A 17,433-nucleotide genomic window follows, 5' to 3' on the forward strand; every position below is an offset into this window, starting at 1 on the left:
CCCGGGCCGGCGTCTGGGGTCTCCGGGGGATGTGGCGGGCTAGGCGCCCATGTGAAAGGGCAAGGACCCGCGCAGGCCTCTCGGGCCGGCGTCTGGGGTCTCCGCGGGATGTGGCGGGCTAGGCACCCGTGTGAAAGGGCAAGGACCCGCGCAGGCCTCTCAGGCCGGCGTCTGGGGTCTCCACGGGATGTGGCGGGCTAGGCGCCCGTGTGAAAGGGCAAGGACCCGCGCAGGCCTCCCGGGCCGGCGTCTGGAGTCTCCGCGGGATGTGGCGGGCTAGGCGCCCTTGTAAAGGAGCAGGGACCCGCGCAGGCCTCTCGGGCCGGCGTCTGGGGTCTCCGCGGGATGTGGCGGGCTAGGCGCCCATGCAAAGGACAGGGACCCGCACAGGCCTTTCGGGCCGGCGTCTGGGGTCTCCGGGGGATGTGCCCAGCTAGGCTCCCGCGTGAGGCAGGAGGGACTCACCCAGGCCTCCCGGGCCGGCGTCTGGGGTCTCCGGGGGATGTGGCGGGCTAGGCGCCCGTGTAAAGGAGCAGGGACCCGGGCCGGCGTCTGGGGTCTCCCTATTTCCCTTTTCAAGCAGCTCAGCGGGAGTCTGTAATTCTACAAGGTGTGGAAGCACAAATGAACAAGTGAGGTCTCAGTCAAGGTGACCTAGGAGTTCAAGGCCAAAGGCTGAGATCTGACAGAAACCTCCAATTAAAAGATAAAGCACTTGCTTTCTTTTCACACTTCACATTTGAGTAAATTAAATGAACTTTCTTCTCTATGAAACATCTTGTATGAACTCTCCATGGTTCCTACATTATAGACATTACAACCTCAGTTAGTTGAAATTAGATCTGGAAAATGTAGGTCAAATAAGGATTGGCGAGATTGTACAATAGGCGAGGCTCTTGCCTTGCATGCAGCTGCCCCAGGTTTGATCCCTAGCATTGCATTTGGCTCTTCTGCCAAGGTTGATTCCTGTGTGCAGAGAGAAGACTAAGCTCTTATCACTCCTGGGTATAGACCCAAAACAAAACAGAAATAAAAAAGATGGCTCAAATATAGAAAATGCTAACCTCAATCTGGTCATTTTTTTCACCCCTGTTGTTCATACTTCTATTACCATTGTTTTCTTCTACAGTGGCCGGATACCTCTTTGTGTTTTCCAGAGATACTGTGACTCTGCCATCTATAGTCACATCCTTATCTATAACTGCTACACTGTCAAATATTTATGTCAATATTTCCTCCTAAAAGTATCAACTTCTTAATTCAGGCCTTGAGTTTATATCTCTGTATAATGCTTAACCATAAATAAACTGACTTCTAGGAACTATTTTGAAGTTTGAACTAATAATTTAGGGCTTCTTATTTTAGGGGGACTTGAAGGGCATTCTTAGGGATACATGACTTGGTGATATAAGTTCAGAGTTAGAGTGAAGCTTCGTGGCATTACTCAAACCCAGTGGTACAAAGGCCTACATTCAGTGCTGAGATCAAACTCTGGAATTTATACATTCTAGGCATGCATTTTAGCCCTTGCACTATCCCATCAGTCCCTGAATTATTAAATTTGATTTTAGAAATATTTTACTCCAAGAATACAAACTAAGGTAAATTTAGGGACTAAAAACATTCATATACTAGTGGAAAATATGCAAGTGGAAGAACATTTGGGTAAGGAGGGTTAAGACTCCATGTTGTAACTCTGCCTCAAAATTCTGGGCTGGAATGATAGTAAAATAGCTAAGGCGTCTGCCTTGCACATACCAACCTGGGTTCCATCCTAGGCATCCCATATGGTCCCCTGCACCCACCAGGGGTAATTCTTGCGTGCAGAGAGGAATAAACCCTGAGTATCACTAGCTGTGTCCCAAAAAGAGTACAGGCACACACACAATTGCATAGACACGTATGTAACAGAGACCAACTTTATAATTCACATTCATTTTATAGGGAATTGGTTTACAAATTCTGAACTAGAGACTAAAACTCAAACACTGTTAAAAGCTAATGTTGGGGTTAGTCATACACAAAGCTTTGAAACCTGCAATCCAGAGTGAGTTGATTAAGATAAAGTCTGCTTTATCTTAGTAGATTGCTCAATAAAATAGGTATGATAATACTTTACTATAAATTATTTTCACTTTAATTAAAATAATTTTCTTTTTGTTGTTGATAATAATGGCTTATTATAATACTTAACTGTTTTTGCTTTTGTTTAGTTTCTTTTTTTTTCCTTGGTTTTTGGACATACATGGTGATGCTCAGGGTTACTCCTGGGTATGCACTCAGAAATCACTCCTGGCTTGGGGGACCATATAGGTCACCTGGGATTAAACCAAGGTCCATCCTGGGTCAGCTGCATGCAAGGCAAATGCCCTTCCTCTGAGCTATTCCTCTGGCCCCATGCTTTTGTTCAGTTTCTGCAACTCCACCTCAACCAAAGTACTAAAGATTCTCTAGCCCTGTCATTATGTCAGTACATGTAGATAACATTGGTTGGCAGTTAAGGGTTATCTATTTTTTAATAAATATTTTTGAGGGACTTTGATTTTCAAAACTATTCATTATTAATTTGAGGCATATAGTGTCATTTCTAATTACATTTCCTCTACCACAGACAACTTCCCTTCACCAATATCTACAAGTACCTAACCTGCATCTTTCCTACTTCTAACCTGAGTCCTTGACAAGTACACTTTTTTTTAATACATTGTGGTTTACAATAATGTTAAGAGTAGTTTTTTATTCATCACACAACCTATCACCCCACCTTCATCAGAGGGTCCATTTCTCTCCACTATTTCTATTTCTCCACTATTTCTCTCCACTCAGTGCCCCTCGCCAAACTTCTCACTCCCCATGACAGCCTTCCTACTAGAGAAAGCATGGAAATAAATATATGTTTTCATTAGTATTTCAATTCTTAACTATTTTGTTGAGAAGAATGAAGCTCCAAAGGCTGAGGTATTGAATACTACACAGTTGACTTAAAGGAGATTTTATTTTATTTCTTTTAAATTTATTGTTACCAATGTGAATTACAAGTTTTTCACATTATATTTAAGGTACATAGTGACAGTGAATCAGGGTCATTCCCACCACCAGTGTTATTCTCCCTCTACCCCTGTTCTCAGCGTGCATCCAATACATTCCTCCTTTGCCCCTTGGTGAGTGTAATAGGTCTCCTTTGTGACTAGCTTGTTGTAGATTGGAGGTCTTGTTTCTGTTTTTGATTTTGGGTTTGGTGTTTAGGTCTGATCATTTTTATTTCCACTCAAATTTCAAGCGACTGTTTGCTTCTGGTATTATCCACTTTTTATTTTGTCCCTCAATTTATGAGGGATGATTCACGTTCTGTGGTTCTGTTGGAAAAAAAAAACAAACCAAACCAAATAACAAGAACAATGAAACAACCAGCGATGGCAAAACAACAACAACAACAACAACAACAAAAACCCAGCCTTAACAACAACAAGAAAAAAACAACAACAAAACAACAATAATAAGAAAAAAAGAAAGGAAATGAAAAAAATACAGAGGGAGGGCGAATGTGGCAAGTGTTATTTTTTGTTTTGTTTTGTTTTGTTTTTCTTTTATTTGTGCATAGTCACAGTAAGAATTGGGAAAATTAGAAAGCAAAATTTCTTGGCCTAAGAGATAAGGATTTTTCCACTCCTGAAGCATACTGTCATGGTATGGTAACATGGTAACAACTACAGGTTTTGGACATGCTCGTTATTGAACCCCATTATCTTTTTATGGTGCCAAGAAACTCAGTTGTGGCTGACTAAATCAGTTCTGTCATTAGAGATCTTGGTATTTGCACAGATCCTAGGACAAAGTCTAGGATAGAGTCTTAAAGAATATTTTATAGTGTGATCCAAGTCCCTTAGTACTAGGTTGTTCTTTCTTCTATATCCGTGATTTTCAACTGTCTAACATTCCTGTCTAAGTGGCAGAAGCTCTCATACATTTCATTCTAATATAAAATAAGTTAAAATTATTTTGCTTTGATTTAAATTGAATTAAAGGCCCAAAACTCCCTCTCATTATCTTTTCTTAGGACCCATGTTATAATTTCCATGAGTCTGGAGATCCCCCCAGAATATGTGAAAACCACTGCACTAAAATGCCTAAAAATGTAAATAAAGATCTAGAAAAGATATAGGCCATTGTTTTTTTACTTGTGACTCTTCTCTTGTTTGCCTGTACATTTCCGTTAGTTCTAACACTTTCTTATATCAAAATAAAAGATGAGACAGAAGAGATTCCTTAAGGCCATGAAAAATGATATCAAAGCCCCTTGCCCTCATTTTATTGTCACTTAGCAAGGAACAGAAGTCATGAAGCTCATAATTTATAGCCTTGTTCCAATACAGAATTGTTTAACATTGCCTATAACTCAAGCTTTTCCCCCAACCATTTCATAAGTCATTGTAATTACTCTGGGTCCCACCGGGCAGGGAAATATGGAGATCTGCTGCCTTAAAGTCCTTCCATCTTCTTACAGGACATGCATATCATCAGCACTGATGAGAACCAAGTATTTGCTGCAGTCCAGGAATGGAACCAGAATGACACATACAACCTCTACATCTCAGACACGCGAGGGATCTACTTTACCCTGGCAATGGAAAACATTAAAAGTAGCAGAGGTCTAATGGGAAACGTCATTATTGAGTTGTATGAGGTATGTAGCCAAGAATATCCTGCATCTCAGTCTGTCTCTCTTGTTCATTTATTTTTATATTATAAACATATGCATTGGACTCAGTTCTGAATTCAGGTCTCAACCATATAGCTTGGCAATTGTGTGACTTTGAGTAAATTATTTAAATTCCTTGCATCCTAACATCTTCTTTTACAAAAAATAAAGGGACTGCATATTTACCTGAGATTATATTGAGAATAAGAAATATGTATCAAATTATCTAATTATCTGTTTTAACTCAAAACCCACTCAAAATTATTGGAGAAAGCTTATGTATGAAGGAGCATGAATTAATGAAAATATTATGTTTGTTGTCCTACATTTGGTCTCGTAAGTAACTTTTACAATTTTATGTTGTTTCTCATGGATCCTGGGTGAAAAAATCTGTATTAGAAATGCACTTTAGGTTATTTAGAAAATTAAAAAAATTAGAAAAGGAAAGTGCATATTAGTGCTGAGAATGGGTATTTTACAAAAAGCCAGTGGATTTTAATTCATGGTGAGTAACTGATTTTATATAGAGTTTTTTTGGTTTGTTCATTTCTTTTAATATTACCAAGTTATGGAATTTACCTTGTATATATACCAAGTAAAGAATTTTCCTTAAGATTTTTTTGATCACCAGTTAAATAATTATTTATATGTAAAACAAGTGACTCAAACATCATTTTAGTGAGTCTAAGGAGGTAGCTTTTTTTTATATGTCAAGTGACAATATACTTCCACTGACAGTGATGGCTAGAGTTAAAAGGTGTGCTACCTAGTGTCACAGTTGAATAAGAGCAAGAGCATCTCATAGTCCAACACCTTTCATGACTGGTAGACAAACATTGAGGTCAGTCATTCAAGGAAGAATGAGTTGTCTGTGTATGGTAGCAGCTTATGTGACCTACATACATTTGGCGTTTTATTCCCTGATAGTTGAAAATGGCCTTTAAAGCAGAGGGAGCAATGTATGTCTTTCTGCCTTACTGTGATCTCATTTGAGTAGGTTCTGTCAAAACTCTAGCACCCCTATACTGATATCTGTGTGGGTTGCTCAGTTATTGACAGTTTTGGAAGTATTTAAGTTTCTAGGCATTTTATTGGGTAGAAGGAAAAGTACATAAAAGAGAAATGGAATTACATTTTTAAATGAGAGGAAATATCCATAGGAGGGACAGTATAGTGGGTTGAGTACGTGCTAAGCAGGTGGTGGTGATAGGTTTGTTCCCCAGCACCACATCTAATCACTGAAAACAATGAGAAGTGAGAGAGAGTGTGTGTGTGAGAGAGAGAACACAAATGAAAGCATGTCTCTTTGCAGTTGACCTTAATTTGATCATGGGCACTATATATGGCTCTATTCACTGATCAAAGCTGGGGGTGATTCCTGAGTAGAGTCAAATGTAGTTGATGGGGGCAGTATCAGAGTGATAGTGCAGTGGATAGGGCTCTTGCCTTGCATTATGGCCAACCTGGGTTTAATCCCCAGCAGTAAGCCCTGAGCACTGCTGGATTTTGCCCCAAAATCCACATACACAAAAAGTAGTCCTTGGGCAGCCCCAGAGATAACCACCTAATCCAAAATAGATAAATAAATATAAAAAATAGAGATGGGAATTAATATTGTTTAGCATAACAAAAACAACAGACATAACAGCATTTATTATGTACATATTGACCAATACTAAAGTAATTCCTTTGGCAATTACTTTAGGTCCCAATTTGGGAAATGGCCCTGATTTCTACCTCACATTGTGAAGACTGATAGTGATAAGTGAGGTGTATAAATGGCTTTAGGAAGCTTATATCTTCATGTCTCTAATCATACTAGGAAGAAGAATAAACCTTTTCATTGGGCAATATGTCACATTTCTTAGGAACAGTTGGATCAGTGTTCCGAAAACTGAGGTCATTCAGATCAAGTTCCTCTCTGCACAAGTGAGACTATATAGAGATAAGGGGATTATTCATGCTGCTGTGATCAGTTCCCAATATGAAAAGGTAGACTTTGCTAAGAATGTCCTTTCAGCTAAGAAATCTCTTTGTCTCTCATCTTATTGATATTGTGGGTGAGTTTGCCTACTATTCAGTTCCTTACCTGAGAAAAGGAGTCTGAAACTCCTTGGTCATTTAGTTCAGTGAGACCTTGATCAGGGCATCACATCAATCAAAATGAGGAATGTGATTAAATATATGCAGTATTTCTTCTTGTTAAATACACTTTTGTATTTCACTTTCTTTTTTTTATTTAATCAACTTTATTACATACATGATTATATTTGGGTTTCAGTCATATAAAGAACACCACCCATCACCAGTGCAACATTCCTGTCACCAATGCCCAAAATCTCCCTCCTCTCCACCTAATTCCTGGGGCTATAGGGAAAAGGTAGTGTCATTACATCTATAGAGGAACTAGGTCCATGGTAAACAAGGCAACTTCACTAAAACTGGCTCAGCTGAATTTGTCTGCATTCGGTTTTTATCAAGGTTGCCTGTGTCAATTCTTGTGGTCAAACACATGAAAAAAGCAGGGGACATGAAGATTCTTGATATCTGTTTTGTAACAATATGATGCCTTGATTTTTGAGGGCTCAATAAGGTTCTTCTTTTATAAGATAAGGATCTCTTTCTCTTGCACAAGATAAGACATAGTTAAGACTGAGACAAAAGGAGATCAAATAAACAACTTTCTTCTCTTTAAAAGTTAATAGGAAGATGTAGGTATGCTAATATTAAGGCGAGTATTGGGTGCTTCAACCTAGTTATATGAAGAAATAATAAATCAAAATTCAATGGCATGCACTTCGTAGAACATTACAGCATCACGGGAGGTAGAATGTGACCTTTGAAGTCAGGTTGCCAACATGGCAGAGTTGGAGATGAACTATATAAGTAGTTCTTTTACTCAGTATTCTCACTCTAATTTTAAGTTCTTTCTCTCTGAGAAAGAAGAAGTGAATAAATAAATAATGACATGAGCTAAGAATTGGATGGAAGGTATAGATTTGAGAGCATATGCTTGCGAATCTAATTGCATAGAATAGATGCTTGTCTTGTCCGGTATAAGAATGAGTGGCGGCTAGCTGGTTGGAGTTCAGATTCTAGAAGGTATTTACTACCAAGGGGATAAATTGAATTCTGACACTATCTAGACCGTGACCATATTGAAGGTTTTTAGAGGGCAATGCTTTTTTGCACCTGGAGATACATTCTGTAATTTAGAGATAAAACTCAATTTAATTGGTCTCTAGGGGTCATTAGACTTTAACCTTCTTCACTGGAGATTTTCTTAGAACTGAGATTGTGTACCATATGGACAGTTAGCAAAGAGACTATAATTTTCCTAGATTCTAAATGCCCTTGAGTAATGCAGCTGGGAAAACTAGTGTGCTTTTGTTCTCAATTCAGCTAAATTAACACACTTTCATATAGTGTATTTAGTTTGATAAGGCCAGAGCATGAAACTGACAATCTACTGGCAAGGTTTAAGTGACAATTAGGAAAATGATCATAGTCTAGCATCTCTCAGATGTAAAATGCCCCTAGTTGAGAAATAACTAAAAACGAAGGTTAATTTTAAGTTAGTAACTTGGGGAGATTTATAGATTAGTTGGCTTGAAAAATGAATTTCTTTGGGACATTGGTGGTGGGAATGTTGCACCGGTAAAGGGGGTGTTCTTTACATGACTGAAATCCAATTACAATCATATTTGTAATCAAGGTATTTAAATAAAGATTAAAAAATGAATTTCTTAAAGTTGGGAGAAAGGCTCACCTGGCAGAATTCTGGTATGAGAAGGAACTGGAGTCAGATGAGTTGAGATCTATTTCTGTGAATTGTTAAATGACCTCACGGGAGTAGTGAAGAATAATATACCAAATAACTGTTGGACCAATTGGATTAATATTCTCTAGGGGTAGTAAGGTTCTCTGGGCAGTGCCCATCCACCATCACTATGGATTTTTACTTAAGTATACATAGTAAGAAACTTATATTTATTTGCCTGAATAGGCCCGTAGACCAGGTTAATGTATAAATTTATATTGTAAGGTAATAGTATAGTTTACTTGGTATAGTTTACAGTTCCATTCTCTGAAATAACAAAGATGTGGTTATGGCAATCACAGAAGTACTATTTAAAACTATTATTTATTCACATGGACGACTCAGTCCTCTGCTTGACATTTGAAATAGAACTCTCCCAAAAAGTTAGAATTTATTTGAGAATTAACTTTGAAAGTTCTGATGCTGGGAAGTTTTGAGATTTAATGAAGATCAACTCCATAGAACTCCCTAACACAATGAGATACACTGTCTGTTTCCTAGACTGCTCCAATCGCCTGCTACAGAAATAATTTCGTCCTTGTATGGTCTCTAAACCCTACCTGAAAACACTGTTTTATGACATTAATTATATATTTCCATGAGAAAATAACTATTATAAGCCAAAATAATAATAAATTATTTCTTTAAGTTGTTGAAGTCCAATCAATCAAAACATGATTGCTTCTGATAGTAATGTAGTCAGGGCACTCATCATATACTTTTTTTTAACCTAACATATACATTTTTTTTACCTGTAATATATCTTTTCTAGAGTGTTCCTTTGTAGTTACTTCACATCCTCAATGATAGTATATTTGTTAGTTGTTTTCCACTTGTAAATTAAGAAATAAATATTATTTCCAACCCCTAAAGTTAACATTCACTGAAATGCTGTTCTGATACATTTTCTTTAATACTTTCCTATGTATTAGGCATCTAGTATAAAACTGCTAGTAATAGTACCAAGTGTACCCAGTTATACCCAAAGTCTTCATTGTTGAATATATATAAAATATATATATATATATATATATATATATATATATATATATATATATATATATATATATATATAAAATGTGGACTTTATGAACATTTTAACTTTGGGGTAAGGGAGTAGATTCTTGGCAAACTGGACTAGTGGTTCAATGCAAAGGCCTGAGATGTGATGCTACTTTGGGCCTGCAGTGTTTAGGGTTACTTGGGTTAGCCCAGTAGTGCTCAGGAGTTTCAGGGCCATAGAGAGTGTTGCTAGGGGTCTATAAGACCACATCTAGAAGTAATCAGAAAATTATGTGGTACCATGATTGAGCAAAGATTGTCCATATGGAAAAGTTTTACCTTAACCATTGTGTGTATGTTAAAATCCACATAAAATGTTTTAAAAAGATGGAATTAATTGTAATAATATATTTGTTCAACTGAATAGTCGAACTATTATAATTTTAGAGTACTCTTAATATGAAAAAAAAACAGTGAGCTAGTCTAAATTTTTTTCATGCTGTCTCCAACAAAATTCTGGGTTTATGGTACACTTCCCACACATCTCAATTCATATGCTAAATTTTCACCAGAAATATTTGATCAGCATTTACATCTCATGAAATTTTCAGTAAAAAAATTAATTCACATTCACAACTTATCCCAAATTATATTTAAAATTTTGCCAATAAGTGAATCAGACATAGCTTTTAAATTCAAGTTTAAGTTGGTTAAAGTTAAATACAATTAAAAACAGTTTCTTATTTCCCAGACCTCATTTCCTGTGCTTATTAGCCATGTGGGCTGGTATTGGCTATGATATTGGTCTGAATAATCATAAAAAATTTATAGGCTTTTCCTTATTTAACTCTCTCAGAATTCCTTGTGGTAGAGATCATTGCTTATTCTGCTCAAGTGAGTGGAGAGATACAAAAAATGTAGGATCTTGGATCAAATAGCAGCTAGTACATGGTGGCACAGATTTTGAAGAAATTCAGCTATGCTGGACTATTAAAGAAGCCATCAACTTCCTACTATATATATTTTTACATTTATACTTTTACTAATACATAATTTTTTGAAATAGCATATTTTATGTACAGAAATATTATTTTGGTATATAGTTTTATGGCTGTTTATTTTCCTTTTCTTTTTTTTTTTTTTTTTTTTTGGTTTTTCGGGCCACACCCATTAGATGCTCAGGGGTTACTCCTGGCTACGCGTTCAGAAATTGCACCTGGCTTGGGGGGACCATATGGGACACCGGGGGATCAAACCGTGGTCCTTTCCTTGGCTAGCGCTTGCAAGGCAGACACCTTACCTCTAGCGCCACCTCGCCGGCCCCTCTTTTTTTTTTTTTTTTTGGTTATTTTCCTTTTCTGATATCTGACCACACCTGGAAATGTGATTCTCCTAGGTTACTTTTGACTCTGCACTCAGGAATTACTCCTGGTAGTGCTCAGGAGACTCTATGGGATCCTAGAGATTAAGCTTGGGCCAGCCACATATAAGATAAACGCCTATATAGTGTATTATTACCCTGACCCCTATAATTCTGTGAGTTTTGACAGGAATGTGAAATTACCTCTGGAATCGAGATAGGGAAGAGTTCAGTTACCCACGCCCCAAATCTCTCATCATCTGCTTATAGTCTGTTCTCCTACCCAAAGTCATAAGCAGATATAGTTTGTGTCTCTGTCTCTGTTTCTCTCTCTTACACACTATCTCTCACACTCAATCACTTAGTAAATTACATTTGAGAACCCCAATGTTGCTGAGTGTTGGATGTTCTTTTTTGCTTAGTAATGTTCCTTATGAAGAATCTACCCTCATTTGTTTATTCATTCACTAGTTGAAAGTCTAAGAAGTTGTTTTCAGTTTTTGTGTGATTATGTAGAAAACGTTATAAACATTCACCCTGAACCATTAGGTTGTATTTTCTACTCAGAGTAAGATTGCTAGATGGAATATAAATGCATATAAATATATAGAAAGCTATGGCAATATTTAAAAAGAGGCAGATAGCACTTTTTATACCTCCACAAGGTGTGCAAGTTACAATTGTTTCATAGCCTCATCAGAAGTTAATACAGTGTGTGTCCTCATGAGTGGCTATTCTATTATGGGTTTGGTGATACAGCCACATCTGTTTCACTTGAATTTTCCAATGATTAATTACACTGACCCCATTATAATAGAATGGATTAAAAAATAAAGCTCAACTAGCCTTTCTTAATATTAATTCTCTTTGCTCATCTTGTGGCTCTTTCCTTAGTCCTCCACCCTCTGCTTAGTTAGGAACTTAGGTGTTCATTCTCTAGCCAAATGAACAGTTGCTTATGGACACTACAGGGACACATATCCATACTGACCTCAGCTGGCCTCTCCCCACAGAGCTAACTCTCCAGACTGTCCAAGGTCAACCATGGTAATTGCTTTTCTCAGTAGAAACAAGGACTTCCTTGTCTCGAGGGCCTGGAGATTGATTAGCAGATGATCATGCCACCTGGACTCAGTGCCACCATGGGAGCATCATAAGATTCTCTTTGCTATTCAATTTATTCCCAGAGGGAACATTGGCAGAACTTATCTGACATTGTATTGCCCCTTTTCATGGGTACCCTGTGTGCTTATTTTATTTTCTTTGAACAACTGGCACTAGCAGCAACCATACTTCTGATTTTTCACAACATTAGAAAGAAGGATGGTTATCTGTTACCAAATACCTTCTTCAACAGAAAAGATTTATTTTTTGTATCTTGTTCTCTGAGTCTTGTGTTTATGTAATTGAATATAAGTAATATTTCATGATACTCTTGCGTCATAGATAAATGGATGGATGTAGTGATATTTACATATGTACACAGATGGGTTAGAGAAGTAGGTCAGTGGGTAGGATTCTGGCCTTGCATGTGACTAACCTGGGTCCTATCCCCAGTAACCTGTATTACCCCCATAGCAGTATTAGGAATGATCCAAGTGCAAAGCCAAAAGTAGGCCCTGTGTAGAGCTATGTGTGGCCCCACAACTATCACAAACAAAAAAATATATGTGCACATATATGAATATTTGCCAATTAGCATATTATTCTGCAGTAGTCAATAATAGTGTTAGGAATTTGAAAAATTAAAATTTAAATAAAAGTGTTTTGATTCTTTAAAGTAATTGGGGGATTTTTTGAGGTAATGTGATTGAAGGAAAAATGATCTGAGAAATGCAAATATGTTTCTTGCGAACCTCTTCTTGCATCTTCTGTCCCCTTTATCCTACTTTTATGCTTACGATCTGAAATAATAAAATGAAATAATAGTTAAGGTAATAGAAATTTTATTACTAAGATAATTAATAATAAAATAATAGAAAACATTCATCTAAAAACCAGGTCTTTATGGGATTGAATTGTAGCATAGTTGAATGGTGGTAGCTATTCCATTTTCTGAATAAGTTCACCCAGAAGAACAAAGACTTTTAGAATGACTCTATTCACACTCTACTGAGTTGAGCCAGAGGTCAGCAAATGAAGGCCCAGAGTCTCCAAGGCATGGTATCAGAGATCCACCTAAGAACCTAAATCTCAGGGCCAGAGTAATCATTCAATGGGTAAAGCACTTGCCTTGCAAGTGACTGGTCCAAATTTGATCACTGGCATCCTTGTGCCCCACAGGAGTGATTTTTGAGCTCAGAACCAAGGAATAACCCCTGCACACAACTTGTTGTATTCTTAAAACAAACAAGCATACAAATAAACAAAAACATCTGAATCTATTGTATGAATCTATGTATATTCTTGCAGAAAGTAGAATACCAAGGACCCAGGTACATATTATATTGCAAGGGAGCTAATTTATATAGGAGTCACTGTTCTTTAGAATCATTACATAGTCATCCAGAAAAAAATGACACTAGTTTGTGGCTGAAGAGAATTTGACAAATCTTCAATGGGCAGAAATTTCTAAAGCTAAAGCTTCCATTCCATGTGAGAAATACAGAGAAACACTTTTGAGATTAGTTTATAAAAACTGAGGGCCTCCTAGTTTCTAGGCTAGTCTTTCTGAAAGGGCACCAGCTTTAAGTGGTTAGAGAAAGGAAGATCATCCTGGGAAGGATATACCTTAGATTCCACAGCCCCAACCTTGGTTAACCTCTTTTGTCTGAGGTATGAATTGATCCAGTCCATGGTTGGCTTTTTTTTTTTTAAATAATGTCCTTCACTTATATTTCTGTTCCCTTGCCATTCTTTGTTCATTTGTTTTTATGTTGGCTAGCAATCTCTTTCAAGGTTACTAAAGTTACTAAAACATACAAACTATCAAAAACACTCATTCTTTTGTCAACTAAAATATATCATTAGAAAGTAAGAGCTCACTTCTGTAGGATTCTTTCTCTTTCTCTGCATACTCTTCTCTCAGAAATACAATAAATCCTACATAAATGTAATGTTCAAAGAATGGGGAAGAATAAACACAATTACTATTGCACAATATCTAAATATTACCCAGAAGACCAAACCATTTTATTTCTTGTGAATGACTTTGAGTTGACTCCCACAGGCTTGTCCTAAGAATGTCCTACATACACTAGTTTCTGTTAGGAGGTGTGTGTGTGCCTGAACACATGTACATGAATGTTTTTGGAGGAGGGTTTGTGTGTGCTTTTGTGAATATGTGTTAGGGGAATATAGTTTTGACATAAGAGGTTGAAAATACTAACTACCTGTTCACATTGCTCAGAATGTAGATATTGAAGGAATGACAGCCTGAATAGAATTTGTACTCTATCCAAAACTTTTCCACCCCCTAGGTATGTTTTAATCCTCTGTCAGGTTATTATACTCTTCTTCTTTTAAAACAGCAAGGGTATGCAAATCTCCAAACATGGGAAACTCTGGCAAGTGTTCTCTGAATTATCTCATGTTCCTTCTGCTGGTTAAAAGGAAAAGGATAGGAGGTATTGATAATACTGTTTGTTTTAAATTGATCACGGCTGATATCCAAATCTGGTATGTTAGTTTTCCAAAGTCACACAGTGAGCCATGGCTCAGCCAGAGATGCATATAAAATCAACAGGTTGGGTGACCTGATCAATAATTGTTTTTTTAATTTTGATCTGGGTGTCAAGTTTTTCACCATTAATTTAATGCTTCTCTGCTTGGAAACATTTATCTATAAACCCTTCCTGAGATTTTAACTTGCATCATTTAGATATAATAATTCCTTAAGTTTTCTTCACCTACCCTTCAAAGGGAATAGGTATTATTAATTAAGGGTCAGGTCCTATGAATCACAGGAAAAATTAAATGAGTCAAATGGAAATAAAACCTGAAGAGAACAAGAGATGAAAGATGAGATGAACTTCTAGAGACCATATATTATACACTCCATATATTATGCTGTTTTCATTCTGTTCCAGCCTTTTTCTTCTGACACTCCCAATAACCTCTGGAAAATTTGGGTCTCATACATGATGGCATGCCTTTGGGCCCAACATGGTTCTCCATCTCTCACCCTTTTTCCTAGGTAGCAGGTATCAAAGGGATATTTCTGGCAAACAAGAAGGTGGATGACCAGGTGAAGACCTACATCACCTACAACAAGGGCAGAGATTGGCGTTTAATACAAGCCCCAGACGTGGACCTAAGAGGAAACCCAGTCCACTGCCTTCTGGTCAGTATCCACTTTCATGTAAATTCCACAAGGCTGGCCAGTTTCCTGGAGATGATTTGGGAGGGGATTTCTCCCATTCATTGCAGAGTCATCAAATGTTCCTGATGCTAGGTAGGAGTCCCTCCATACCCCTTGACTTATTCTGTAAACTCAGTTTGTCACAGTTCTTGAATATAAACTTAAATTGATTTCTACAGACCTGTTCTGATAACCTCCTACAAGATTTTATTACTATTAATATGTAGAACACTATAATGAAAAGAGCTCAAGGGTCCCAACAGAGACTCAAAGTAGCACTGATCCTATTAACTAAAGTTGATGTGACAGTTTGATAATTGTTTGATAGATGTCAAGGAATAAAAAGGTAAGCAGAAAAGGTGAGACCTTTATGTCCACATGGGATAGAATTTAATCTTTGAGTATCCCCAGATCTCTTTTATAGAATTCTGAGGTAGGTACTAGGCAGTATATGATTCATACTTCCTCTCTGTAGCATCTAAAAATTAAGGTAGGGAAGCAAAGACAAATAAAATTAAGAATTCAGGTTTTTTGAGGGTAAAATTCTTCTGAGGGTTCATAAATATTTATAGTTATAAATATTTATAACTAACATAAAGGTAACTTTAGCTACTTTTCAAAACAATTAGCCACTTATCAGCTCCTGAGTAAGAGTCAAAAACTAAGGCTAGTATAGAAGAGAGGCCATCAATTTCTTTTTCCTATTTAATGTTCAGCCCAATTGCATGGATTTATGCTTGGGGTGCTAAGAATGTTAAAGATAAATGATAAAAAATATAAAGGATTACATGCTCCATAACTGGTCACAGCATGAATTCTATTCTTTACTATTTGTTTTGTTTCTGTGTTGGAGCAGAGGCACAAGTGGTAGGGTGCTTGTTTTACGCATGCTGACCTAGGACAGACCTCAGTTGGATCTCCAGCATCCCATATGGTCCTCCAAGCCAAGAGTGATTTTTGAGCACATAGCCAGATGTAACCCCTCAGCGTCACTGGCTGTGGCCCAAAAACAAAAAGAAAAAAGAAAACTGTTTTGTTTCAGAAATAACCCCCCCAGTACTCACATACACAAGCCCTTTGCTCTGTTGCCAACATATCTTTGGCTGCACAGGATGAATTCCTTTCTAAGACCTTACCCGTGCTTAATCCTATCTACCTTACCTAACTTTATTTCTCCTGTTTCAATTTTAATAAAAAATTACAATGCCTCTTATTAATATATACCTTTAAAATTACCAACTCCTTTTTAAAAATACCACCCCAAAAAAGGAGTAGATAGTGAATGCATATGTTACAACGTTGTGATTTTTAGCATTCCATGGTTCCCTGGTACTGATCAGGTGTTGTCCTGGATGCCCCCAGCACTTTCAGATTGAGCCAGGTGGCCAGAACTATGGCATCTAAGCAGCATTGCTTCCCTGGCCCTCACACTGAATTATCTGTCTTCCATGGCCAAGAATCTGCATGGCCCTTGAGCACTATTTAGAGGCAACCCCTAAAAACCCCCCAAAAGGAAAAGTAAGTAAATAAAAAAGGGAATTAATTTATGTGAGTTTTATTCAAAATACTAAAGGTTATATGTGAAATTCAAGTAACATTTCTATAAATCGAATGTTATATCAAAGTGAAACAGACTATCTTGTGGAAGTAGAGGGCAGACCTAGACCTAGAGAATATTTGATTCATTTTTCCCTTTGTTCCCTGTATTCAAAGCTCCTTAGAATGCTAAGAAGAATATAGTGTGATGGTCCAGATAAGAGAAAGGGGAAAGTCAGTACCAACATGTGGCGAAGAGTGGGTAGGAAGGTTTTGTGAAATAAGCCATAAATTAATCAGTGATGGAAAACACAAGGATGAGGAGAAAAGAGTTCAGGGTCAGAAATGGTTCCTGATAGGAGCCTCCTAGCTGATATAGATGGAGATGAATAGGAATAGCCTCTGCCCAGAGCTCCAGATGTGCCATATTTCTTGGTAGAATACAGAGGTATCCTAACAGACAGATGTGTCAGGGGTTTCTTTGGAACCAAGTTTTTCTCTTCTTTTTTTTTTTTTAGCCATTCTGTTCCTTGCACCTGCACTTGCAGATTTCTGAAAATCCATATTCCTCAGGAAGAATCTCCAGCAAGAACACTGCCCCAGGACTCTTGGTGGCTACAGGTAAAGAAACTATTCCTTTGGCAACTTTCTGAGAGTTTCTTCAGTAGGCTTACTGTAGGACTATGGACTCATTGGAGCCTCAAATAAAAACAGTA

General features: G+C 37.4%; 1 protein-coding gene across 1 annotated transcript in view; it reads left to right on the forward strand.

Moving 5' to 3' along the window:
* The window catches only part of SORCS3 (sortilin related VPS10 domain containing receptor 3), a 721,132-nt gene that overhangs the window by 560,245 nt on the left and 143,454 nt on the right, over positions 1–17,433 (forward strand). Inside the window, exons 9-11 of the mRNA XM_049790799.1 lie at positions 4,505–4,684; positions 15,017–15,163; positions 17,236–17,338. Coding sequence (XP_049646756.1) covers positions 4,505–4,684; positions 15,017–15,163; positions 17,236–17,338 — 430 coding nt within the window. The remainder of the gene's footprint in view (positions 1–4,504; positions 4,685–15,016; positions 15,164–17,235; positions 17,339–17,433) is intronic.

This window comes from Suncus etruscus, chromosome 17, assembly GCF_024139225.1.
Source record: "Suncus etruscus isolate mSunEtr1 chromosome 17, mSunEtr1.pri.cur, whole genome shotgun sequence".
Classification (NCBI taxonomy): domain Eukaryota; kingdom Metazoa; phylum Chordata; class Mammalia; order Eulipotyphla; family Soricidae; genus Suncus; species Suncus etruscus.